Below are 26,858 nucleotides of genomic sequence, written 5' to 3'. Positions count from 1 at the left end.
TCTTCGAGCAGGAGGTACTCCACTCGATAAATATCAGTGGAATGCCTCCCCACAAATTGACCCTCAAGGTAGGAATGCCTATCATGATGATGCGGAACCTGAATCCAGATCTAGGGCTGTGCAACGGAACACGGCTTCGAATTGTGGCCCTTAAGCCACACGTCATCCACGCCACAATCATGACCGGTGAGCGACAAGGGCAACATGTGTTGATTCCCCGCATTGTTTTCATCAGTGACGGAGACATTCGGAGCTTTCCGTTTAATTTGAGACGCAAGCAGTTTCCTGTCCAACCGGCCTTTGCGATGGCGATTAACAAGGCGCAAGGACAAACGGTGCAGTACTTGGGGCTGTATCTTGCTACGCCTTGCTTCTCCCACGGGCAGCTGTACGTTGCGATGTCGCGAGTTACTTCAAGATCAAGATTCAAGGCGCTGGTCGAGTACCCAAAGCTGGAGCAGGAGGATGGGGTCTACACCCAGAACATTGTCTACAGGCAGATCTTTGGTTCGGAGTAGGAATGTTCAATTTCATATGCATTTAATAAATCACGTTTACATACATCATGTTTACGCCGGAGCGTAGCGAAGGCGGGAGCCCATTCCGCCTTGGACTAAAACCTGCCACCTCCGCCGCGTAGCGGCGGCGAACGGCTAGTCTTACCTCTCTAGTGGAGTGTGTTGTCTGTCCGTCTGTCTGTCACGGGCTAGGGTTAATTAATGTAACGCAAATGCGGGCATTCTACTGGCTGCCGAGCGCAGCGAAGGCGGCGTCAATTGGCTAAAAAGCTGTCGAGCGCAGCGAAGGCGGCCCCCATCGGCTAAAATCAACATTACGTTTTGTACACACTGTATGTGGACTACACATCGTACTTAAAAGCACCGCTTAAATTTCATTTTGCTCTCATTTTCAGCTGCGGTTCGCCACCTCACGCAAAGGACGCTGCGTGTGTACGCGTTAATTAGCACAATAAAAAGGCGCCGATGAGCACACACGTACTATATCGTCGTAGGAGCTGGAGAAAAAAATTATAGGCCCTGGTGACTCATATTTCGGGCTCAATCGAAACTTTAGTACTTACTGGATATAGAATGATGTTTTAGGCTTCGTAGTACTGTTTTACTAATTTAACTTACAATATTTTTTTTTCTTAGTACTATTATCAAGGCATTTCATATTTTTGCTTGCAGTCATTTGTAGTAGTAGTACACAAAATAATTATATCAGCGTTTAATAATAAATAACAATTGTACTACTATTAATAATAATGTGAAAAACGTAAAATATGACTATTATGGCTTACACCCCTGCACCCCACACTGCCTCCGTAAGAAAGTATTGTCTTCCTTTGTATTTGCGCGCGTAGTGTGCGACCTTCAGATATTATGTGAACTTTCCACCAATATACGTTGTGTACATCAAACAAAATGGGAACAGCGTTTGTGATTAAGTTGGCGCGGATGCACATGTCTAAGCAAGGACACGAAACACGAAGGAATACCGACCTACACTATGTACACGATGGGATAGAAGAGCAACACGAAGCACGGAAGGCCATGGACGATGATAGAAGACTTAGCCGATGCAAACCACGAAGTTTTATAAGTAGCGTGAAAGATGAAAGAGCACGCAGCCATGAAAAGAACAGATGGATAGAACATGACAGGAACGCACGGGCCACGGAAGGGAACTAAATACATAGACACCCCAGCATGCTGAAAAGCACGGGCTACGGAAGAGCACGGACGTTCGAAGCCACGGTAGAACACGTATCGGTGAGAGTGCACAGAAACAATACTCCAACAACACCACGGGTAAACATGGAGCACAGTCAACCGACCAAACCTGAGCCCGCAGGAGGCCAGATACGGGAAATCAGAAATCATCAATTTTTGGAGCACGATGCCTAGGTAGAACATGAGCTCACCGATCCACGGAGCGCGATACTACGGTAGCTAACGATAGCACAGACGACAGCCCAGCCCCGACACCAGAGATAACACGACAGCATGGACGGTGGGTTATCCACTAAACCATCGGAGAACACGCTGCCACGCGAAATCACCGAGTCACGGAGCACCATACCAGTGTAGAACCTGAGCTTACCGAGCCACGGAGGACAGCAGTACATGATAAAACGATTGCACGGACTGCGGACCGCCCACCAAACGCACAGGGGGTGGGCTTGGTATGACCACGATTACACACCGTGGAGCACAATGGCATCGTAGAGCACGATAACACGGACAACGCAGATGCACTACACGTGCACAATACCATAGAAAGCATAACCACACCGCGATTGCACGATAGCGTGATACCGCGGTCGATGGAACCTCACCTGGAGAGCACGATACACGGGCGACGGAACAACACGACTGCATGAAGTCACCAAACCACGGAATAGCACACCTCGGCTAGAGCACCGGCGATGGAAGGCCAACGGTCACGAAATAGTATCTACCACGAAGCCAGTGCAACCCACATAAACGTTTGAGAACAGAGAAAAGTTAGCATTTACGAAAAGGCATTTCTAACGCGCATGAACCCACAAGAGAGAGGACAGAACCGCTGAGCAGCGTGGGCCATGGGTGAGCAGGAACCTCGAAGCCGGGAAGAGCACGAAAGAGCATGGGCCATTGAAGAAAACAACATCCAACCTGTAGTACGGGGTAACGGAAACGTTCCAAACCACGATACAATACGGGGCCGAATGAGACTACGGAAAGGCAAGTGGTTAAATACACGATGCCAAGATCTACGGGGTGAGCCACGCTCTCAAAACACGCGACACCAAGAAGCAATAAAGTTCCGGCCACCTCATCTCCAACAAACCATGCCACTCCGCCGCGTAGCGGCGGCGAACGGCTAGTCCTAAAGTATCAAGGCTAGCACGGTGTCCGTCCGTCCGTCACACGAAACGCTCAGATTTTTTAGTCTTCCCATTGGCTGCCGAGCGGAGCGAAGGCGGCTCTATTTTTGGTTAAAACTAAATAGTGTAGCTTACATAAGTAAATTTGTGTGGTTCACAGAGCACATATGGAGATTTGCACCAGGCTATCCACTATCCGATGGCGGCATCGTTTAAATACTACGAAGGTTTATTTTTGTACTATTTTAGTATGGAATGTTGCTATTAATATTTGAGTGCTTCTTATTCTCAAATGAAATAGCCCCTAAGGAACTACAAGGTGCTTAGCGTACACGTAGGAATGCGTGTTTTCGAGGCCATACTATTAATATACGTAATACTATATTCTTAATAGTTTCTGCAAGAAGCAATGGCTAAAAGAATAACTACAACTGTTTTTGTTGTAGAAATATTAAGAATATTCTGAATGTGAGGTAACCGACTGAGCTGCCAAACAGAATTACATGTACAGCAGAAGCTGGCCGTAAGAGCAACGCTGTGCTAATAAACGTTGTCGCTTGAGCCACTAAGATAGATAGGTTTAGATGTGCTGATGAAAATTACTACTGTAAGCGATATCCGAAGGCAGCATCGTTTTTATATTACGAAGTATTTACTTTTTTAATAATGCATGTTGCTTTAATATTTGAGTGCTAAACAGAGAGAGCTACTTATTCTCAAATGAAATAGCCCCTAAAGACGCTTCCTATGCTGCAAGGTGCACGTATGAATGCGTGTTTTGGAGGCCATACTATATATACGTATACTATGTACTTAACAGTTTATGCAATGTACTGTACAATGACTTTAATAGCTAAAGCTATTTTGTTGTAGATATATTGTGCCTTGCACTCTTTCTGTCTAAGCAAAGGCGTAACTCGTTGTTTAAGCAAATCTTGGGATCAACACAACGTTGATTTAGTTAGGCAATTCGTCGAATTATGGCTGAATAGCTCTCTTATTAGAAGAGTTAGAGTTGTGTTATACGAGGAATGGTTGAATGGCCATGAAAAAAGCGCCTAACCAACGCTTTCACACTCGCTGTTTATCGTCGATCCCCTACAGTTGCCAAGAAACCATGACCGTCTCAATTGACATGCGTTGGCAGTCAGTAGTACTAACATACCTTTACGACATTGATGTATCTGTGGTGGCGTCGGTGATGGGGGTCTCTGCGAGGTCGATTTCTCGTTTGTGTATGCTATTTCGTCGTCGTGGAAACGTAATCCCCAACGCACGAATTGAGCGCAAGACCCGTTGGCCTCCAGAGTGCATCAAATTTGTGAACGGCTACGTAGAAGAGCATCCATGCTTCTACATTGAGGAGCTGCAATCTACACTCAGGCAAAGGTTTCCTACGCTAAAAAATGTGTCGACAGCGACGATATGTCGTGCGCTTCGATTTGACCTCGGTCTTACTCGCAAAGTATTGACCAAGCGTGCAAGAGAGAGCATTCCTGCTGAAATCGATGCGTACTACAAAAAGCTCGCCCCGTTTTACAGCAACCCAGAGCAATTAGTTTTTCTGGATGAAACAGCAAAAGATGGTCGTGATGTGCTACGTCGGTTTGCCTGGTCAGTCAGAAACACGCCAGCAATTGTGCGGCAACCATTCGACCGAGGTATGTACTCAGTATTCATGATTTATTCTGTTTTACTTTTTCCCTCGTCTGATGTTAGCGAAATGTAGGTGACCGCGTGTCTATTTTAGCTGCAATGGACATTTCAGGCTTTATTGCCTGCCTACTCCAGGAACGTTTGACCTGAATCGCTTTCATGCTGCGTTTCTCAAGAATGTAGCAAATCCGTGGCCGCTACCACGGTACGGCATCCTTCATGGTTTTACTGTTTGTACTTGGCACTAATCATGATTCAGTTCAATTGCCATTCTAGACAACGCCAAAATACACATGTACAAGGAGCTGGAAGACCTCGTACACTCGACAGGAGCGCTTTTACTTTTCTTACCACCTTATTCACCCCAGTTGAATCCGATTGAGGTTGGGTTTGGGCTTCTGAAGCGGTGGCTAACCCGTCACGCACATCTCGCGTTTCGATTTGATGCAGGATAAACCTTGCAGGTTGCTATGCGTAAATGCATAGAGGAAGGAAAAGAAGAGAGTGGAAATTTGAATGGTCATTGCGGCTATGATAGAGTAGGTCTCAATCGAGAAATTTTCTTTAGGTAAATGCGCAATGCGATGAGCTCTTCTCTAATTTCTTACTCGCCAGCTTGTTCGGCATGATCAGTGTCACTCACGTTCTCAGTAGAACCAATATCTTCAAGATCGGGGCGAAATGGAGGAAATAGATCGTAAGATGGCATCCCAACAGCTCGACGCAACTCAGCTACGTCTAATTCCAAGTGAATAATACTCCCGTTTAGTCTGCAAGCCACGCGCACAAATTGGTGACTCGGACTCGAGCCATTGCTATCTAATGTAGCGGAAATGTCAGAGTGCATCGCGTCAATTCGTTGTAGTTGCGCAAATGAAGCACTAGTTGGAGGCTCGATAGCGGTGCCCTCGGGCTGACGGGCATGAGAAATAGCCCAGTAGCGCTAGGCAGCAGGCCCGTAAGTGCTACTGCTTCCTTCTCTCTCCAGCACTTCTCTTATTGCAGCCGCCGATGCTTCAACGCGTGCTTCTGTTGCACGGCGAATACCTGGATTGGTATTTCTACGCTGTACGTAAATGTACAACTCAAGCTGAAAGTCAGCTTGCCTAAATCATCGTGTAGTTATGTCATTTTGCATGTCAACAGAATTACGAAGTGTTTCGTACCCATGTTTGCGGCGGGCGGCTTGCTTCCATAAGCGGTCGATGCTGTTAGAGAACTTGTCTTGTGAAGAAGGGAGCGCTACATAGTTTACTTGCGATATGTTTGCTGATGGCTTGATCAAAATGGGAGCATCGGCGTCCCAAGTAACATCTTCAGCTAGCTGGTTGCTGATTCGAGCATGTAGAACGGCAAGCCCGTCTGTCGGCATGAGCTCAAAGACAATGGGTGCTCCATACGGAGTTCTGCAGCTGGTGTAAGGCTTTCCGACCTTCACAGTGAGAAGCAGTTGTAGTTCCTGCGGCATTGGGAGTTACATGGCGACAATGCAGCTGTACAACAACGTTATAATGTGCGTATGTGACTCTCGAAGGGAACGAATATGGCTCTTACCGAGGTACAAAGTGGGGTGTGAGCAGTAAGAGCGCTTTTACCTTGTTTGAAGGGCCATCCGTTGTTTAGGTTTATCTTATTTTTAGCATTGAGTTACGAGCATAAGCCAAGGTTATCTCATATGATTTGTCGCTGAGTTACGGGCCTAAAACGCACGCCAAAGTTTGTGCAAGGCACAATACATGTATTATCTAATTATCTGAGAGTGAGGTTACTACTAAGCTGACAAATCGTAGTACATGTACAACAGAAGAGCTGGCCGTAACAGCTGGTCGTAAGAACAACGCTGCTAATACATAAAGATAAATAGTTTTAGATTGGATAAAATGAACTTATAGAATAAAAAGAACTCATATGTGCTGTTTAGACAGCTAAATTCGATACTACTTAGCCGGTGGGCGTGTCGCCGACAAGGGCGTAGAATACGATTTAAATGGAGCGGCAAGACAACAACAAAACATGAGAGGTGCTAATTATAGTTGGCTAAGTAGATAGTTTTAGATTGAACAAAAAGAACTGATACGTTACTGCTGTAAACCAGAGTTGTTTAGACAACAAAATCCAGTACTACATAACGGGTGGACGTGTCGCCGACAAGGGCGTAGAATACGATTTTGAATGAAAAGGTACACGAGAGGTGTTAATTATAGTTGGTTAAGTAGATTTCATAGCGAAACGTTAATAAGCTTGGAGATTTAACCATCCTGGAATCATCGTTAAACTATCAAATAAAAAAAGATCGCCGTCAACAATAACAACAGCAAGGCGTCTTGCGACGCATTATCCAGATGCTTTAATCATAACTGGCACAGATTAGAGTGTCTAATGACTCATTATAAATTGGTTTCTCATTGAGTTTGGTATGAGAAGTGATCAATCTTTAGCTACTTACAAGATTAAACAGGCAGTACAAGCGGGTAAGTAGTGTAAGCTGAACACGCCTTTACTATCTTTTGCGCTGATGTGAGCTTAGTTTCGTGGCTCAGAAACGGCCCGTGGTGTCGAGCACGACGCTAAACGAAACATATTGTGAAGCGTTTGTATAAATGTTTTTTGAAGTGCTGATGGTTTTGGGTGGAAGATGAAGATACAGTGATTGCCAGCAATAAAAGAGAGATTGCATCAAGAATCTTGATTCAAGATCATTAGAATAACTATTTCTTAAGTTAGGTAAGCATCAAGCTGACCCAAATTAATGAAATTAAAAAGAATCGATTTAGGTGCACATGGGCTCAGCGTTTTTTTTTCAATAGTTATCCCGCCGAAGCGTAGCGGAGGCAAGAAGGCCAAAGCAAGTAGAACTAAGCCTAAATTACCGCCGCGTATTAATAGCGGCGGTAATTTAGGCTAGCAATAGCAGCTGTCCCTTTAAAAAAAAATGCGAGATAAAAACACAAAAATATGTTTAATAAATACACGTGAAATTTGTATTTCAGGAACCACGCGCGACAAATTTGTTTAAAATTTACCTTACAAAATATCCTAGATGAGGCTGTCGCTGCGTGTGCGTGGACTGCAGAGCTGGTCAGCCAATCGTGAGGAAGTACGGCTGCGATTCCGATGTACAAGCTGTGGCAAATGTTGCACAGGTAGAGGCGGACGTGTGCGTGTAAACGATCGAGAGGTGGAGGAGTTAGCTGCAGCCACAGATTCGTCACCATCCGAGTTCAATCGGAAGTTCACGCGTGTAGTAGAGGAGGACGTCGATGGACAAAAGAGGACGCAATTGGTGCTGCAACAGACACCTGATGACAAGCAGTGCATCTTCTTACAAGGGTCCAAATGCTCAGTCTACCAAGGTATCCGATAACGCACATGAAAAGAACAAAACAATACCATTGGCTCACTCCCGTTCTTCCGTCTGCAGCGAGACCGACGCAGTGTCGGACGTTCCCGTGGTGGCCACGGCATCTTGTATCGGATTACGATTGGCAACTTGCAGCTAAAGACTGTGAAGGGATCCTTGTGACGAAAGACGACAAAGAGGACGATACGCCAGCCTATTCCTTCGACGACGTCATGTCGGAAACTATTCTCCACGATGTAAGACGTTAAATTATTTACTGAATTTCAATATAAAAACAGAGCTGACAGCATCTTTGTGCGTCCCACAGATCCATCGATCGAGCGAGAACTTCACGTACGACGAGCTGCAGCAAATGCTGCGAGACTTAAGAGAAGTCGAGCCGGAGTTCGTGACACAGTACAAAGCAGAGTTCTTCGACAAGTTTTCAAGACGAATTGTGTATAGCGACGATGAAGTCACCGTTCTGGACAGTTTCCTCGACGGAGCACCGAAGTCGACACGCAGTTTCGTGTTCAATGACCGGCTGCACTTGACGCAGAGCGAGGTGGCGCTCTCGTCGGATTCATCATTTGATCGAAGTACCTTAGCGCTTGACGTTCATCGAGCCTTGTGCTTGCCGCTAGCGTGGCTACCCGAACGCGATGAGCCTATCCACGTAGCTGTCCTGGGTGCTGGAGCGTGTACACTGCCGCTCTTCCTTCTGGAACATATTCCATCGCAGGAACTAGGACAGCTGGATGCTGTCGAACCGAGTAGTCAGGTGAACTCAATTGCGTTGCGCTTTTTCGGGGTCGCTGACGCTCTGCAGCGTGACTCACGACTTTTAATACACGAGAAAATGGGAGAAGATTTCCTCGAGCACCAAGAGGATGCTGCACTGGACGTGTTGATTCTTGACGTAGAGGCTGGTGAGAGCTGCGAAGGAGTGAGAGCTCCTCCGATTGGGATGTTGGACGCAGGTTTCTTGCAGACGGCCAAGCGTCAACTTGTCCCTCGTGGAATTCTCGCAGTTAACGTGATCACCGAGTCGGAAGAAGCGCTGACGACTGTAGAAGGCAAGATTGGACGCGTGTTCTCACGTGGGCTACGACTATCGTTGCCTGCCAACACTACGTTCTTCCTCTTCAACGAGAGTCGGGATGATGACATTTCTATCGATGTGGCAGAGTACGTCCGACTGGTGCAGGACAGTGCGTTCCAGACGGAATATGCTCAGACGCCAGCACTTCTTCAAACATGTAAGGTGACAGCGTGGGCCTCCCCACTCTGTTAGAAGAAAAGTAGGAGAATAGACAGACCTGACGAGGGTCTTTTGCACTGATCGTGTTACGTATTTTCATTCTCTTGTGGGTTTAAAGCAGTGAACGAGTGTACAAGGAGACGAGAATGTGCATCACCGGACACGGCAAAAGTTATTGTAGTGTTTGAACGAGATTCACTTGTCGTCTGCTTGGAGCTGGAGCTACAAGAAATGTGGTTGAAGACAAGCTGCCGACCCGGAGACAGCGTGATAGCCTCTCGAGCCTCTTGGCCTGTACGCAATGTAAACACTCGCACGACGTTGTTGGCCAAGAGCAGGAGACAGTTGCTGGTAAGCGCAAACCGCGGCGCGCCATGGCCTGCTGCAAAACTCGTACTTATCTGCACCGCATCAAGCTGCATGAACGACGTTAGAAGCTGCAAAAAACGGAGAGTTCCGGCCACCTCTTTCTTGGTTGGGTCAGCATAAAACACCATAGAAACGAGTCGCGTATGATCCGGTGTCAGTGCGACTTGCAGGATCTCGCCTTGTACCTGGTCTGGGGGGATAAACCTCGATGGATTCTGCTTTGGAGCGTTCGACATAACGGGAGAAGAAAAGAGATCGAGACCGGCACACGCTAGCTCTAATCGCAGCCTCCTAGCCGGCTCAAACCTCCCGAAGCTCGTGACTTTCAATGCATTGTACTCCCAGACACATACGATGCCGTCTTGATCTACGCTCAGAATCTCGGTGGATTTTAAAATTTTGCTCTCTCGATGAATGCAAGAGACGTACAGAACTGCTCGTCGATGACCTCGAAAGAACTCGCGTCCGATAGTATTTGTGTTGAGTGAGTTGCCGCCGGCTGAGCCAGCAGATTTAAACGCTGCCTGTACTTTTGCTTGCTGCGGATTCAGGTTCACTTTCAGCAAGTCACCCGTCGAAGCTCCGCATAAAATACTGGTATTATTCGTTGCCATCCCAGTAGAAGACGCGAAGAACGACCCGCAGCTCAACTCAGCGTTCAGAATGGAGTCCTTATTGGACAGTTCAGCCAACGCATCAGTTGCTAAAATCTGCGTTATAAGTTCTAGTTTGCTGGGCTTCTTGTTAGTGTTGACGGTCGGATTGTTGGCAAAAACAGCAATGGCCTTACGTCTGAAGAACGCTATCACAAGTTGCGAGTCGGGGCTTAAAACCACGCGAGTAATCCGTGAACGTTGAGCTTTTGGTGGCGACCACACTCGGGTAATTATTGGTTGATTAGGAAGAAGATCCCAGAGTACTAACTCGCCTTCGGTGGTACCACAAATGAGTAGCTCGCCGTTATCAGAGAGCTGCAAACACGAGCAATGGCCACGTGATGACGGCGTTGTGAGTGATCGTAAATGAAGTTGTGGGTTCTGCCAGAACATCAAAGCGACTTTATCAGATGATGGAGACGTTGGCACGTCCGAAGAAATATATGGGATAACCTCCGCGTCAACAGGCTTGGAGATAACCGTTTGTGGTTGTATATCTTCTTCTTTCGTTGCAGCGACTACGGTGCCTCGGGACACAATGAATAAGCCCAGCATCTTTTTTTACTGGGCTTTTAGCTGTCGAGGGAGTAATTATTGTCGTTGGTGCGTCGTTTTGATGAGATGTGGGTGTTTTCTTTGCCTGCGGGGTTATATTTTTCTTGTTTGAAAATAATACATTCTTAATAGCAGTTGCAATAGTACCTCGAGTACGACGACAATTCGATCCAAACTCTGCTCGAATATCCTCTGCGACCTCAGCAAGAACCTCTCTTATCAAATCAGTTAGTAAAAGTTCTGCTAAGTAATCTCCATCACGACCACTTTCAGCTTTAAAATGAATAGCACTCCTGCGGTTTGCCGCCAATGATCCCGCAACTGCCACGTCCATCCACGAAAGCACAAGTCCACGTATGAAACAAACCGTCTCGTATTGCCTCGGAGAATACCCATCGTATCCGGTAGATATCGTCCCTGGTACTGCGATACCTAACGCTAGAGCTTCGATCTTACGGCTCTCTAAACTTCTTTGAATTTCTTCAATACGTTTGCTGCCCCGTTCCACATTTCCACGTGCTTGTCGAAGAAATTCTGCAAAGTCGTGAAGGCCAGAATTTCGCTCTGAATTGACAGCTTCGATCTGCTCGCTTTGACTCAGTGACTGCAGTATTTCTCCAAAATCTAGCGACGGAGAACTCGCTTTTTTGTCCTCATTAAACGGCGTATCGAAGAAATGTTTGATAGCGAGTTGTTGATTCTGAGACAAGATCTGGAGCGCTCGCTTCTTGGTCACTTGCAGCTGCTTCGCTTTCTTCGCTGATTCCTCTTTTTCGAGCTGGAAAATCTTCATTCGAGCTTGTAATTTTGCTTGCGCAATTTCAAACTCCCGACGTCTTCGCTGTAGAGCATCGTGTACGAGATTATTCACAGATGACGCAGTATCGTCGTGATTGTCTTGCTTTTCTTCGTGTCGATGAGAAGAGGAGACAACTTGAGTAATGTATTCCAGATCCAATTTTCCCTTAGTTAGCTCATCTTCCAGCAATGTCGTCCGCTCGTGAACAAGTCGACGGATTCGACGAGCTTCCGTCTCACTGACTTCTTGTTGTTTCTCACGCAGAACTTCGATCTCCGCTTGGAGACGCAATTCTTGAGCTTCCAGTTCTTCGCTTTGAGCTCGGAGATTGTCGAGTGCAATTCGTTGCTGGACGAGTATGTCGACTCGGTTATCACGTTCGCGTTCCCACTGAAGCCGCTGTGTTTGCTGATCTTCAGCTCTCGAGGTCTGCACTTTCGCTCTTGCACGTTCTAACTGAGCTTCCAGCTGCTGTTGCTCCTCTTGGTGACTCTCCATTTCCCGCTCCAGTGAATCAAAATCCTGCACTAGTTTTTGATAGAACTTGAACGCACTCGCAGGCTTCTGGTTTCGATTCATCGTCACCTTTGTGTGGGTGCTGTATGGCTACACGCGACATCAAGTCTCCACTGGCGACTCTCCACTTGTCAGCTTTAAAATTGGACGAGGCATCAGTCCTAGTAATCAAGTTTTAAAAAGGGTGTGGGGCTTCATCTTGCGGCAGTATTCGAGTTGAAGAGTCGAGTGCACTTAGTAAAAGTCGCACGTCGCTTTCGCTGTTATTGGCGCTTCTGCTTTGCAGAGATTCTGTATCCATCTCGTCGCTCGAGTTTTCATCGTGGTCGGCCTGATACCCGTCCGGACCGGCTGGTGGTCGCTCAAGTGTTCGAAGCAAAAGTGTCTCGATACTGCTGGAGCTGCTGTCCGTGTCTTCTGTAGTCGCATGGCCAGTGACTCTAGAGGTTTGGCACCTTGTCCTCTTCGTTCTCGGATACCGTAACTTTTCCTTCGTTTTGTTCGCTTTTGATGAAATCTCAAGATTTGCTCGAAGTTCGTCGAACTGTGACGATAGAAGCTTCATTCCTGCTAAAGAGTCTGGGATTGCAACGCTGTTTATAGCCGCTTGTCGAGGTTCTTGCTGTCCAGCTGACGGATGCAGCAACTTGGCTACACGAGGTGATAAATATCGAAGCTCATTCGATCGTGTTTGACACAAAACCGGCAGATAGATTTGGTCTTTTAGTGTCTTTTTCTCTCGCGTTCTTTGACTTCTAGCTGATTCTGTGCGTTCGTCTCCAAATCTTTTGGTCTGGTAGATTCTTGTTGCCATTTTGTCCATCGCCTTAGCATGTTTGCGCTCACAAATGGCCATTTCACGGTCAAATTCCTTGTGCTTTTCTTTTGAAATTGCTGAAGTTAACACGGCAGTGGTCACAGATTTTCGTGAAGTAATTGGGACGACGGTGTCGGGTGGAAGTAAAGCTGCAAATGGTGTCGCCGCAGTGGCCCAATTATTGGAATCCACTGCAGCCGTGGAAGGTCGCTGCACTCTTCGAGAGGTGGATGAAGCTGCTCGTGGGTTGGTGGTCATTACTGCATCATCTCTGGGTTTTCCAGTTAACAATCTCCATCTTCGACAGCTAAAAGTCCCGCGCGAACTTGAAGCGGAAGCACTGGGTCTTGACACTGAGGTCGCTGCTTGTCCGTACTGAACCTCCGACTCCTTGACCCCAGAACTCGAGCCAACTTGACTTGCCTTCATCTTGCCAATTAGCCCAAATATTAATAGGAAGTGCTCATCAACTCAGTCTCTAAATCTACAGTAGGATGAAACAGACTCTTTCTAAATTTATGTTTCGTGTTCAAAAAGTTAAATACGACAAGCCCAACGATAGAAATCCAAGAAGAAAAGTGAAAAATAAAATACGCTTCGGCGCTGTCGTCTCCATATTCCACGTCGAAATTTATCTATGCTGGCAATGCAATAATTCACGACTAAACCCTCCATGTTCCAGCCAGAAAAACTGAAGTGACTAGCTCCGTAGGCGTTTCATTGCGCCCGAAATGTCGTTCTCATCTAGCGAAGCGACCGAAAATCCAGAATCCCCTTTCTTTCACCACGCAGACGAACGCATCAACAAACCCGAGAGCTACAAATTCTAGAAAGTCACGACATCTAGAATTCGTAGCTCTCTCCATCAGCTGAAGACACACGTCTAGGACGCAGACCCTCGCCAGACGTCGGGTTATCGTCGGATGCAGACGTAGCGAACGAGTTGGAAGCACGGAAGGACTTGTCGTCAAAGTCGTATGTCGACTGGGTGTTGCTCAGGTCGTTCTCCTCCTTCTTAACGTCTAGAGCCAAGTCTGCCAGGTTCGTGCTGTAGCTGTTGCCAGTCACATCTGTGCCGTAACTCGAGCCAGTCAGACCAGTACCGTAGCTACTGCCCGTCGCATCAGTACCGTAGCTCGAACTCTCCAGACCCGAGTCAAAACTCGAGCCTTCCAACCCGCTACTGAAGCTGCTGCCTTCGCTCTGGCTACTGGGCTTCGTGAATTCACCGTTGCCACTAGCACTGAACTCTGAGCTCGCAATGTCACCAGCATAATCAGAATTGACAGTCGACTCAAAGTCCGTCGTGCTCACGATGTCTGCGTTGCTCACAATGTCGCTGGTGCTGTTAAACGTGTTGTCGAATCTCGTCTTGTTGCCGTCAATATCCACCGAGCTGACGGTACTGGCATAGTCACTGCTAACGTTTGACGAGGAGAAATTCGCCGAGCTGTCGTGAAGAACAAACTCGTTGTTGTCACTTGAGTTGGTGTTGCCAAGACCCGAGTTGGCAGCCTTTGCCTTGGCGATACCAGACATCGTTAGGGTCTCGTCCAGCGGCTCAAAAGTAATGGGCTTTGCTGATCGAACAGAGGGTTCATCCTGCGTAAAGTCCACGGTACCGATTGAAGAGACCGAACTGGTGCGATTATCCCCGTTCTCGCTGCCCTGGTCGTCTGGAGCAGTCAGCAGAGCGTCCAGCGTGTTGCCACGCATACGAGGAGGAGGCTGCTCGTACATGTTGTAGTCGTCCGTCTCGCCCATACTTGACATGTCTGATTCACGTCCATAGCCACTAAGAAGAGGATTGTACGGCGGTTGGTTGTAGTGCGAGTCGTCCGTGTTGTACTCGAACGACGTGCCGATCGAAGTCTCGCTCTCAAACGAAGGTCCGTGGCCGCCTCCGATACCAAAAGTCTCGAGGTCAGGCGTCCGTCCGTACTCGAGATTGGGGTCTTCTTCGACGATTCTAGACTCGCCGTCGTCATACATCGAGTCGTCCGGATACATGGACTGCGACCGGTTGAACGGATCTCTAGCTGAACGTCCGGAAGCACCGAAGTTGGTGGCTGAGCGTTGCATGGGCGTGTCGTAGTTGTTGAAGATGTCAGCTGGACCGCGACTCGAGTGCAGAGAACCTGAGGAAGACACAGTTTTATTCTGTCGACTGAGACGGTCGTTGAAGGCCAGCGCACTAGCGTTAAGACCTGGTCCACGAGAGCGGTCTCCAGCGCTGTAGTCTTTCCAGCCAGAGCCGTGCCCCGTCAATCTCGCTTCAGGCTCGGCATTCCAGTCCAGATGAGACTTAGATTTGGACGCGACGTACGACGCAGGCAAGCCGAATCCACTGCTTCGAAAGTGGTCAGTGTCCTGTCCAGGGCGACGCTTACGACGCCAGAAGACTACAGAGAGAATGACAGCCACAACGATGACAACGGCACCGATGATCATCCCCACTGTCGCGCCAGTGGAGAGTCCCCCGTCGTCGGCGTCGGCTGTACTGGTTATGCTGTCTTCTACGTTAGTTGTGATGAACGTAATGAAGTGGTAACTCTTCTCCAAAAAGTCTTTGGGAGGCAGAATAATGTGCGCGAACACGTTGCGTTCACCTGCGCTGCTGTACGTAATTTTCTGACGAAAACTGGCAGTGCCGGAGCTGGTAAAGTTGGACGTCTCCTGGTCCGCAATCTTGCGGTTTGAGCCTGTACGGAAGATATCGCACACGGTGGAGCGCGAGCACGTGTGGATGTTAGCGTGTCCAACCTGCATGGGGAGGCCCGTAGTGGGGTCGGGCACAACAGCTTGGAGTTCCGTGAGGTTGAACACGTTTTGGTTGAGATTCAGTGTGGCCGTGAAGGCGTACTCGACTTCGCTTCCAAGAAGAATAGTGCCGGTTGTGGCTTGCTGGAGCGAGACACTGAGGGGGCATTCGGAGTTCGTTCCCTCTTCTAGCACGTACGCGAAGTCGAAGTTGGACACCTGCATGCCCTGGTCCATCCAGTAGCAATACGTCGTGGTGCCATCGTATTTGTAATCTGCAGTAAGCCATGAATACCGGTGAGAACGGTTGATGCGCATCAAAAATGACGCAAGATAGCGACCAACCATAGAGCGAGGGTGCTGTATTGGCCGAGGCAAAGGCGCTCGTCGCGAGGAGGAGACCTGCAGCCTGCCGCAGCCGCGAATAGCTGCCACGCCGGACCTTCATGGCGACGAGGGGAGCGGGCGGAATGGAGCGATGAGGAATGGTGCTGGCTTCTTGGCCCATCTGGCCCCGCTACGTTCGACGACTGTTGGTGTGTCCGCACACAGGGCTGGGGGTCATAACTACTGCTGCGGTGTGGGTGATGTCGATTAAGTAATGGATCGGCAGTCTGTGCCAGGACGCTTTGGAGATTTGTGGTTGAGAGAGCAGTGACTACTTGCTACACTGTGTGCAGTAGTGTATTTAATAGTAGCTGGCAGCTAGAAATACTAAATGGACCTAGGATGTACACATAGGTACGTGAATGAAAAATCGAACATAACTAAAGTTTACTTAAGCAGATACTTATGGACGTTTTCTGGACTTATTGTTCGCCCTTTCTTTTTTTGGCGCGAATGCAATAGCGCGTACTTGTATTATCGTTTGGTTTTAAAGGTTTATGTTGTTTTAGAGAAGCAATTGCTTCCGTTTTGTTTCATTTTGAATATGTTCCTAGAGGGTATGCATTTATGATTGCGCTTGCAACGGTGTTGGTCACATTTTCATCGAGACGCATTTTAGGTTCAAAATGAAAGAAGACAGTGAGTATTTCGCCCGATTGGCTAGCCGACTATACAATTATACCCCCCAACATGCATAAAATGGACTTAGCCGACGGTCTTGGCAACACTCGCTCGGAATTAATTTCTATTCCCAGACACAGCACCTTGCCGAGTCGAGGACTTAGAGGCCGGGGTGGGGCAGGCCGCGCAGCGGCGCCCCCCGAGCGCAGCGCAGCAAGCGAAGAGAGGGGCGGGCCCACGGCTAAAAGTCCGCAGACGAGTGCAAACGCGCTAGTGTCCTACCTTTACTCCAATTTAACCGTACTATACTATCTGTACACGTATAAAAGTCGATGCTATATTACCTCAGTCGGGCGAAATAACGAGTGCCATGAAAGAAAACCAGCAGAGCGGACACTTCGCTTCGCAGCACCACAGGGACAGACTGTTCTTTCGGAAGTTTGCCCGGAATCGTTAAAAGAAAGATTCCGAGCCTAATCTCTGCTCTATCCATCCATAATACTGTAGCAAGAGATTCTTTGCCAGTGCATCGGATCTGACTGCGAAACCAGAAATCGGCGTGGCAGCAACAAGTTCACTGTCAGATGCTGCATTTTAATAGTATCCACCGGTAGTCCCAACTTTGGACGATCCTCTGCCATCAACTCCGAATTGCGGTGGGTAGTTTCTTCGTATTTCTGGCACGTTGCGCAGGCAATCTGTAACGGGGTACGTAGCACTAAGTGTACCCTGGTTACATGAAGTGTGACACTTCACACTTCAGGAGTATGACATGTCATACTCCGGGATATTTGGTACAAGGTACCAAGGTCATTCAAAACCAACCATTGGTTTTATGACATTGCATTTCTATATAGTTTGTATTAACCTCAAACTTAACCTACCTATAAATATACTCAGTTTACAATCTACCTTATTTAGGTCACTTCGCTCTCTTTAATTAAAGAGGGGACCTGTGAACTGCCGTTCACTGAGAGTTTGTATACTCTCGGAAGATAACTTCCTCTAGCGCAAGGTGCTGTGTGACCCCGTCACACTTGGTAGCACTTGTAGTCAATCCACGCCATCGCGGGTAGACTACCTGAACCTCCGAAGTTCGTTGCCATGGATAGGAACGACTTCTCCCATATGAACGACTCTCAGTTCGAGTCGGTTCGGAAGATGGCAGGCATCTTCGGGATGGAGGCCCTGCAGAGCCTGGTGGTATCAACACCGGCTGAGCAGCTCGAGCGCGTCAATGCATTCGACGCGTACGAGCAGGGCCTCATCGCGCATGTGCGGGAGAACCTGCAGGCTCCGGCGGCGGAAGCAAACCCGCCTCACCCGAAGCCAATACGGCTGAAGGTAAAGCCGTATGAGGGGAAGGAAGGCGAGAACCTTCACTTCTGGGTCCGAGAAGTAGAGCTCGCGATGGACGCGGCTCTGATCTCGACCGAGCAACTGCGTGTTGCTTTTGCACTCTCCAACTTTAGCGGTCGTGCTAAGAGTTGGGTGTACACTCGGGAAGCGACATCCCCTGGATGTTTCACATCCTGGGCTCAGCTGTGCCAACAGCTCCGAGCCGCGTTCCTCCCGGCGAACTACGAGTACCGCCAGCGTTCGCGCTTCCTCGCGTGTAAACAAGGAAGACGCGAACTGCACGAGTATGTGCAAGAGATACGGGAGCTCACGGCGTCCCTAGTGGGAAACCCACTCAATGAACACATCAAGATGACTGTGTTCATGGACGGCCTTCGAGTGGGCCCCGCACGCACTCAGCTGTTCCGGGTGCAGGCAAGCACCCTTGAAGAGGCGATTCAAGTGGCTCTTCAAGAAGAGTACAGCCATCGCCAGGCGCGTACGCCGGCCTCAGCGTGGCCTGGGAGTTCCTTGTCGGCTCCCGGTCGAACAAGCCCCAACGGACCAGTTCCCATGGAACTCGGGTCCGCCGAACAGCGTGACATCCGCTGCTTCGGCTGTGGGAAGATGGGCCACTTCAAGCGCGACTGTCCCGCGGAAAGACTCCGCAGACGGTCCTTCCCCAAGCCCGTCCTCAAGGGTCGCTGGCAGAAGCCAGGATCCCGGGGACAGGGGAACGCAGGGAACCAGTAGGGGCGGGGCGCCCTACTGGGGAAGAACTAAGTCTTCGTGATGGGTGCGCGGGTGGCGCGTACCACGGGGACTTAGCCCCTGAGAGTCTTCGCACTCTCGAATCGGCGAAGAGCAGCGGCGGGTTGCTCGTAGTACACGGATGTGTACGGGGGTACGATCACCCCTTTAGAATCTTGATTGACTCTGGGGCGTCGAAGAATTTCGCACGCCGCCAGACGGTTGCTCGTAACAGCAACAAGTTGTCCGAAGCTTTGCGAGAAAGCAAGGGCAACGGGACGGTGTCAGTGCGACTGGCCGACGGGAAGGTCGTCACTGTCCCCAACGTCCAAGTGGATCTGGCTGTCAAGTTTGAAGACTTTGACAGCCTCGAACAGTTCACTGTTCTCGATATGGATCCATATGATATGATCCTGGGCATGCCCTGGCTTGAGAAGCACGAGCCCTGGATCGACTGGCGAGGCAAGGCAATCGGTGCCAGCCGCCCTGCGCAGTCCGACAGAGCATTGGTGAGTCATGTTCCCACCTCTGTCAGGACCCGGGGCGCCCGCGAGGGCTGCCAGGGTACCAAAGCATCCGGCAGATGCTTGGGAGTCGTCGACGTATATGACGACTCCGAGGATGTTTTGATGGTGGCCGCGCCCAGAAGAGGCGCCGGCCAAGTGGGTAACTTAGGTCCACAGGCGGGTAACTTAGTTCCGCAGACAGCTGCAGCTGTCATGAACACTGAGAACAGCGTGTTCAGAGTGGGTAACAGAGTTCCCCTCACGGTCGCCCAGACCATAACTGAAGAGGAAGACGTCGGATACGCTTCCTGTGTTGGGTAACACAGTGCCACACGCGGTCGCCCAGACCATAACTGAAGAGGAAGACGTCGGATACGCTTCCTGTGTGGGTAACACAGTGCCACACGCGGTCGCCCAGACCTTAACTGAAGAGGAAGGCGTGAACACGCTTCCTGTGTGGGTACAACAGTACCACACGAGGCCACGAGTGCCCTCGGATGTCGTAGCGACGACATCCCTAGACGTGGGCAGCAAAGCTCCCCGTCACAGAAAGCCGTCGGCAAAGACGCCGCCGCCGCCTCAAGTCGGATCCGAACTTCGTTCCGATCGACGTCGCTTCAAGCGACTCGGAGTCCAGGGCCCGGGCTCCTCCGACAAGGCCGGTGGAAGAGTGTTATCACATCTTCGATAGCGAGACGGGTTTACCCGTCAAGGCAACTGGTGTCCACTTGGAACCGTTGCCAGAGGTTGCAGAGATACTGAACCTCGAGGAAATGACGGCTAAGTCTTTCCTGGCCAACCTCAAGGCTGGAGAGATCGCTGAGATGGTACTCATGAGACCTGAGACCACTCAGGAGGAGCTGAACTCCTCCTCTGTCTTGGACGAGAACGTCCTGGAAGACATGAACAAGCAGCGTCAGGCGCGCTTGGGTTCTGAGATTCTCAAGAACCCCAAGGATCCGGTGTATCCTTTGGTGACGGAGTATGCGGACGTGGTGAATAAAACCCACCGACCCAACTCCCACCGGATCGAGGCGTACGGCACGAGATTGATCTCGTGCCCGGCACAAAGTATTGTGTCACGAGGCAATGGCCTCTCCCGCGCGAACAGTGCGAGGTCATTGATGCCTTCTTCGCCGCGAAAGCGAAGGCAGGCATGGTGCGGGAGTCAAAATCCCCGCACTCGACGCCGACTTTCTGCGTTCGTAAGCCAAACGGAAAGTGGCGTCTGGTTCACGCTTATAACAAGCTGAACAACGCAACGGTGCCGGCCCAAACACCGATCCCACGAAAGGATGTGTTGTTGAACAACATGGCCGGGAGCGTACTGTACAGTGCGCTGGATTTGGTAGACGGATACTACCAAATCCTGATGCGAGAGAGTGACATCCCGCTCACCGCGGTAAGCACTCCAAGCGGCATGCTTTGGGAGTGGCTCGTCATGCCGCAGGGCTTGTCTAACGCCCCGGCGACGTTCAATCGCCTGGTGACGCAATTGTTCCGCCCTTTGCGTACCTTCGTACAGACGTACTTCGACGACATTTTCGTCCATAGCCGTGCCGAGGGAGGCAAGACGGCCACGGAGGTGCATCTAGGACACCTCCGTCGAGTGTTGGACGTGATGCGAGCGAACAAGCTCTACGCCAACATCGACAAGTGCGTTTTCGCGTCACCAGAGATCAAAGTTCTCGGTTGCTTCGTAAGCAACGTGGGCGTTCGGGCTGACCCAGACAAGGTCAAGGCCATAGCAGCATGGCCGACGCCCCGATCCCAGAAGGATCTTCGAAAGTGGTTGGGTTTGGCCAACTACCTTCACAAGTACAGCGCTGGGTACGCGGGCTTCGCTAAGCCCTTGTCGAGCCTCCTTCAGAAGGACGTCGACTGGCGCTGGGAGCAAGAGCACCAGGATGCTTTTGACAGCATCAAGGCCAGTCTCCAAGAGGCCCCTGTCCTGGCTCTGCCGGACGAGACGAAGCCGTTTAGCGTCGTCTGCGATGCCTCCGATTACGCCATCGGGTGTGCATTGCTGCAGGACGACACGGCTGGACAGGAACGAGTCATCTCATTCCAGTCCAGGCAGCTCAAAGCCGCCGAGCGGAACTACCCTGTCCATGACAAGGAGCTCCTGGCAATGAAATATGCCCTTGTGAAGTTCCGTGTTCACCTTCTGGGCTCTACGCCCTTTGTGATCTACACAGACCACGCGTCCTTGAGGACGGCGACTAACTCGCCTCACCTCTCCCAACGGATGGCGAGGTGGCTGTCCTTCTTCGCGGAATATAACTTCCGCGTCGAGTACAAGCCGGGCAAGCTCAACGTGCTTGCGGACGCCCTCTCTAGGCGTCCCGACTATGAGTTGGCCCACATCACGCGGGTGACAACGGATCTATATGATCGGATACGCATGGCGTATCGGGACGATGAGGCTGTCGCGCCTATCGTCAAGTTCCTTAAGGCCGGAACGAGCGCGAAGTCCGACTGGCTCTCGTCGCGACAGCGCTCACGGCTCCACCGATATGAGTTGAAGGAGGGCCTCCTCTATTATCGGGTGGAGCCCACTGATCCTCCACGGGTGGTCGTACCCAGCGACGAGGATCTGAAGTTCGACATCCTCGCGGAGGCGCATGACGCGCCCTCCAGCGGCCACTTGGGCCGCGAGAAGACCTTTCTGTCGGTCTCTCAGTCCTTCTGGTGGACCCACATGTACAAGTGGGTCGCCCGGTACGTCAAGACATATGAAACGTGTCAGCGGGTTAAACCCGCAGGGCACTCTTCGGCTCCACTACAGAGCCTGCCCGTACCGGCTGATTGTTGGAAGTCGATGAGTCTTGACTTCATCTTTGGGCTTCCCGCCGACGGACACGGCAACACCGGAATTTTGGTGTTCGTGTGTCGGCTGAGCAAGATGGTACATCTTGCTCCAGTTCCCGTCACTGTGACGGGCGAACAAACCGCAAGGTTGTTCGTCGATGGTGTGTTCCGCTATCACGGTCTCCCGGAGACGATTGTCTCGGACCGAGACCCGCGGTTCACTGCTGCGTTTTGGAAAACGCTGTTCCCTTTACTGGGAACTCGTCTGCAGATGTCCACTGCGGATCATACGCAGACAGACGGCCAAACAGAGCGCGTCAATCGAGTGCTCGAGGACACTCTGCGCAGTGTGTGCGCGGCAGCGCCACGTACGTGGTCGACGCAGCTTCCAGTTGTTGAGTTTGCGCTCAACAACGCGGTGCACGCGTCCACGGGGTTCACGCCGTTCTACTTGAACGGCTTCCGCCACCCCAGAGTGCCTCTCACTCTTCGAGGAAACACTGACTCCTCTATTCTAAGTGGGGGAGAGGCTCGGAAAGCCCTTTCCTCCCAGGTCTCGGATGTGAGGCCAGTTTCGCTGCGGAAACAGGTGGAATCCTTTATGGATACCAAGCTGAACATTGTCAGCAGGGTCCGCGATGCCATGGCAGCGGCCCAGGATAGACAAAAGGAGTACTCAGACAAACAAGGAAGAGGAAACTTAAGTATATTTGAGATTGGTGACTTAGTGTTACTAGACACGAGGAACCTACCGCTAGACACTGTTAGCTCTGTCGGCAGCAACAAGCTGAAGCACCGCTTCATCGGACCTTTTGCAGTCCTGGCCAGACATGGTGCGTCGTACACCATCGACCTTCCAAAGTCAATGACGACGCACCCGACGTTCTATGTCGGACGTCTTAAGCGGTACTTTGACCCGCAGGGGGTTGCTGACTCGCAGACCCCCCTTGACCCAGCTCCTCGAAGCGAGGGCCGGTCACAGTCGTCGACGAGGGCGTCGGAGCAGGCACCCAAGCCTCGGTCGGGACGGCAAGGCTGCGGTCAAGACCGTACGCCGGAGGGGCTCCATACGAACGGACCCCGGCGCCATACGCCGAGTACGCTGAGTACGCCGGGTACGCACCATACGCGTACGTCTGGGAGTGTGCCGCAGGCGGCTCCGGACGTGGCAACAAAGCCTCGATCCGTCGGATCATGCGAAAGGCCTCGTCCAGATCGGACGAAGAGGCCCGGCGGTCCACCCGCAGGTGCAGGCTCGCGACCTCTCGCTCCACCAGGTCCAGGCGACCCGCAAGACGAGCGAGCTCGCCCTGATTCCCGGCCTGGGTGGCAGCATTACCGCCAGTCCCAAGGCCAAGTGCAATCTCAAGCACGAGGAGACGTTGACGGAGGCGGTCAACCTCAGGGTCCCGTGTCGGACCCGCAGTCGGAGCACTCGAACGAGAGTGGCTCTCGGGAGGCGCCGAGTACTCGTACTCGTACGAGGGCACCTCCGCCCCTGCTTGACCGGAATGGAGAAGTCCACTTCCACGTGGAGCGGATCCTCCAGGAGCAACGGTGTCGCGGGAAGCGACAGCTCCTCGTGAAGTGGAGGGGTTATGCCCACTCCGAGAACTCGTGGGAGCCGATTGAACGGCTCCTGATTGACTGCCCGAAGGCTGTCGCAATCTGGGAACAGAAGCGGCGGCAGCTTCATAAGTAGTCCGGGGCTTCTTGCCCGAACGGGGTACGGATGATGAATACATACCGTACCCGCGCTCATCGTGAGCGCAAGAAGCCGCGCGCTTCAGGATGTCCCTTGGCACCATACGCTTGCTGATCAAGTGGGCAAACCTCACACGAAGATCACGCTGGTCCAGGATGTGGGACAGCTGCTGATCTTCATGGAGTTCCCATAACTCCGTGGGCGAGTACTTGAGAGTCTCCACCCACGCCCAGAACATGTCCTCACAAGAACTCCATGTGGGACAGTTCTCGGGCATAACCCAGGGGTATCCCCAAACAGGATAGAGACCACCCCGGGTCTCGGGCTTCTTACGACAAGTCGTGAAGTCCTTAAGGGGAATGCGGTGTGGCGCGAGAAGCACACACCGAGCAGCCTCCACGTTGTCGACGAACAACTGTTCTTTCTGAACAAGGGCTCGTTCATAGATGCCCCTAGAAGTGTGGCCGCCCACAAGGCCACGAGGAGCGACGAGAAGCTCTAAGAAGAGGTCAGCCCCAGAGCTCTCCTCGGGAGGCCAATACCCTCTTGAGTTGATGGCAGCTCCCTGGCTGACGGGTGCCGCCACCGAACCCCCACGCACACGCTGGGCAGCTTGGAAATCCTCCTGCTGCTGGTCGAGGTCATTCGAGAGCTCCCGGGGCTCAACAATGGCACCTCCTCTTCCTCTTCTTCCTCCTTCTCCTCCTCTTCATCCGAGGAGCCGAAGAGACTCTGATAGGAGCGTCGAGTCTCCTTTCTCCTCGCGGAGTGGAGACTTAGAGGCGGTACGCTTCTTTGAGGGCTTGGCGCCTTCGGCTTTAGAGGCCTTAGCGCGCGCAAGACCCTCGGCAAGCGAGAGACGTTTGCGAGGACTCCCTTCCTCATCGCCACCGGCTTTGGGAGTGCCCTTAGCCTTAACGGCCGGACTCTCAGAGCGCACAGAGGTCCTGGGACTGTGATCACCGTGATCACTAGCGGACGACTGCACGCTGTCTTCTTTGTGCTCACTGGGCACTGGGCTGTGCCTTCCCACAGAGCCCGCAGGAGCATCATGAGTGCTCTCGGACTCGGCATCGTCCTCACTGCCCGAGTTGAACTCACGTTCTACGAACCGAGGGTTCGGACGATTGTCTGAAGACGAGGGCGACGGACTGCGGCGCCTGCTTGCGCGCTTGTCCGCAGCCGCGTCACCCGAGGATCCGATCGCCTCGGAGGCCACCTGAGTAGCCTCCTTAAGTGCAGAGCCTTTGCCGTGAGGCTTAGTGCTCTTGGCCTACGCCTTACCGGCTGCAGCCTTGGAGCGTGTCTTAGCACCGCTCTTAGCAGTGCCACGAGGCATGTTAACGGTCGAAGTGGAGAGTTTGACGAAGAGCGCACAGGTTGCTGCTCGAGGCTCTAACTGTAAAGTGAGCCTCCGCCGCGCTCGCGCGGCCGAGTCGATGGTTTTCGACTTTGAGAATGAGAGTTTGTGACGAACATCTCTTCATTCTGATTGGTCGGTAAACCGAACCTAAGTGGGGAGGATGTAACGGGGTACGTAGCACTAAGTGTACCCTGGTTACATGAAGTGTGACACTTCACACTTCAGGAGTATGACATGTCATACTCCGGGATATTTGGTACAAGGTACCAAGGTCATTCAAAACCAACCATTGGTTTTATGACATTGCATTTCTATAGGTAACTGATAGTTTGTATTAACCTCAAACTTAACCTACCTATAAATATACTCAGTTTACAATCTACCTTATTTAGGTCACTTCGCTCTCTTTAATTAAAGAGGGGACCTGTGAACTGCCGTTCACTGAGAGTTTGTATACTCTCGGAAGATAACTTCCTCTAGCGCAAGGTGCTGTGTGACCCCGTCACACAATCAGTAGGGCAAGGAGCAGCTTAGATGACGGAAAGCAACTAGAGAACGTCTTCCCACGGAGCACTTTGGGATTAAGGAGGAAACCTCGAAGGTGACAACCCCCTTTGTTAACACTATACACTAACGGGCGTATATTTCCATCTGCAAGTGTACAGTCCCAGCTGTATACACAGCTACAATAGGTATGCACAGTAACACGACCTTCGTCGCACTCCCACTTCGTGTTCCTGGCGACTGATACAGCTTGTCAATTTTCATCACTTGCATCTGGAGTAGGAGGTATCGGCATAACATTCAAAAGCTGTCGTAGCTTTCGAAACTGGGTCGGACCGAGGGGTTTGGTCAGGATGTCCGCCAACATGTCCTCGGAAGGGCAGTACTCCAAAACGAACTCTTTCTGCTCAACGTAATCACGAATCTTGTGATACTTGAGATCAATTCTTTTCACTTTGCAGTCCCCAGTATTTGCTTCGATCAATTTTAATCGCCGCTTGGTTATCATCGTAGAGAATCGTCATCTTGCGACGAAGTCCTAACTCCTTGCAAAGATTGTGTGTCCAGATTATCATTGTATAGCACTCAGCAGCTGCAACAAACTCTGAACAGCATGTATCGTCCGTTATTAGGCGTTTTTTGTGGCTTGTGTACGCGTACGTACATCCCTCTACTTGTAGCACGAACCCAGTCACAGATCGACGATCATCTTTTTCCTTTCCTAGATCTGCGTCTGCATATGCCACAACCTGCACGAGGTCTCCATGCGTCTACATACGCCACAAACTGCAGATCCGGCTTTTCAGATCTTGTCCATATGAGACCATAGTCGGACGTTCCTCTCAGGTAACGTAACACCCGTTTTGCCAGCACGTAATGCTCTCTTGTAAAGCAATTTAGAAACTTTCCTAGCGTCCGCACAGCGTTGGCTATATCCGGGCGTGTACACTGCACCAGATATTGCAACGAGCCAACAATCTGTCGGTAAACCACATCCGGGTCTGGGTTCACGCACACCGATTCCACATCCGGGTTGCCAGGCACAGGGAAGTTTCCTTTCCCTTGAGGCGTAGGGACAGGCTTGCACTTATTCATCTTACAACGCACTAGAATCTTCTCTGTGTAGCTCTTCTGAGAAATCGTCAGCATGCATACGTTATCTCCATCCCTAACAAGTGCTTCACTTCACCCAAGTCAATAATTTTAAACTCACTCTTGAGCTCTGCCACCACCATCTCCATGTCGGAACTCAGTTCCAACGATCAAAAGATC

The 26,858-nt window shown here is 50.8% G+C and overlaps 4 protein-coding genes across 4 annotated transcripts; 1 reads left to right on the top strand and 3 right to left on the bottom strand.

Moving 5' to 3' along the window:
* Window positions 1-5,132: 5,132 nt before the first annotated feature.
* Window positions 5,133-5,926, bottom strand: PITG_17148 (uncharacterized protein; the record flags this gene model as incomplete). The annotated part of the gene is made up of 4 exons (XM_002896997.1): window positions 5,133-5,471; window positions 5,520-5,634; window positions 5,695-5,859; window positions 5,913-5,926. The coding sequence occupies 4 exons, from the start codon at window positions 5,924-5,926 to the stop codon at window positions 5,133-5,135; spliced, it is 633 nt and encodes a 210-aa protein (XP_002897043.1).
* A 615-nt stretch (window positions 5,927-6,541) lies between these two features.
* On the top strand, window positions 6,542-9,162 carry PITG_17147 (uncharacterized protein; the record flags this gene model as incomplete). Its single annotated transcript, XM_002896996.1, has 5 exons — window positions 6,542-6,548; window positions 6,967-6,999; window positions 7,336-7,419; window positions 7,950-8,125; window positions 8,197-9,162. The coding sequence occupies 5 exons, from the start codon at window positions 6,542-6,544 to the stop codon at window positions 9,160-9,162; spliced, it is 1,266 nt and encodes a 421-aa protein (XP_002897042.1).
* Window positions 9,163-12,542: 3,380 nt separating this feature from the next.
* PITG_17146 (uncharacterized protein) lies at window positions 12,543-13,270 on the bottom strand (the record flags this gene model as incomplete). Its single annotated transcript, XM_002896995.1, has 2 exons — window positions 12,543-12,591; window positions 12,672-13,270. The coding sequence occupies 2 exons, from the start codon at window positions 13,268-13,270 to the stop codon at window positions 12,543-12,545; spliced, it is 648 nt and encodes a 215-aa protein (XP_002897041.1).
* A 414-nt stretch (window positions 13,271-13,684) lies between these two features.
* Window positions 13,685-16,124, bottom strand: PITG_17145 (uncharacterized protein; the record flags this gene model as incomplete). The annotated part of the gene is made up of 2 exons (XM_002896994.1): window positions 13,685-15,876; window positions 15,947-16,124. The coding sequence occupies 2 exons, from the start codon at window positions 16,107-16,109 to the stop codon at window positions 13,685-13,687; spliced, it is 2,355 nt and encodes a 784-aa protein (XP_002897040.1).
* Window positions 16,125-26,858: the final 10,734 nt, after the last annotated feature.

Source organism: Phytophthora infestans, genomic scaffold (genome assembly GCF_000142945.1).
Source record: "Phytophthora infestans T30-4 supercont1.50 genomic scaffold, whole genome shotgun sequence".
NCBI classification, from domain to species: domain Eukaryota; phylum Oomycota; class Peronosporomycetes; order Peronosporales; family Peronosporaceae; genus Phytophthora; species Phytophthora infestans.
The sequence above is the reverse complement of the archived record's forward strand: the minus strand, read 5'-3'. Positions and strand labels throughout refer to the sequence as shown.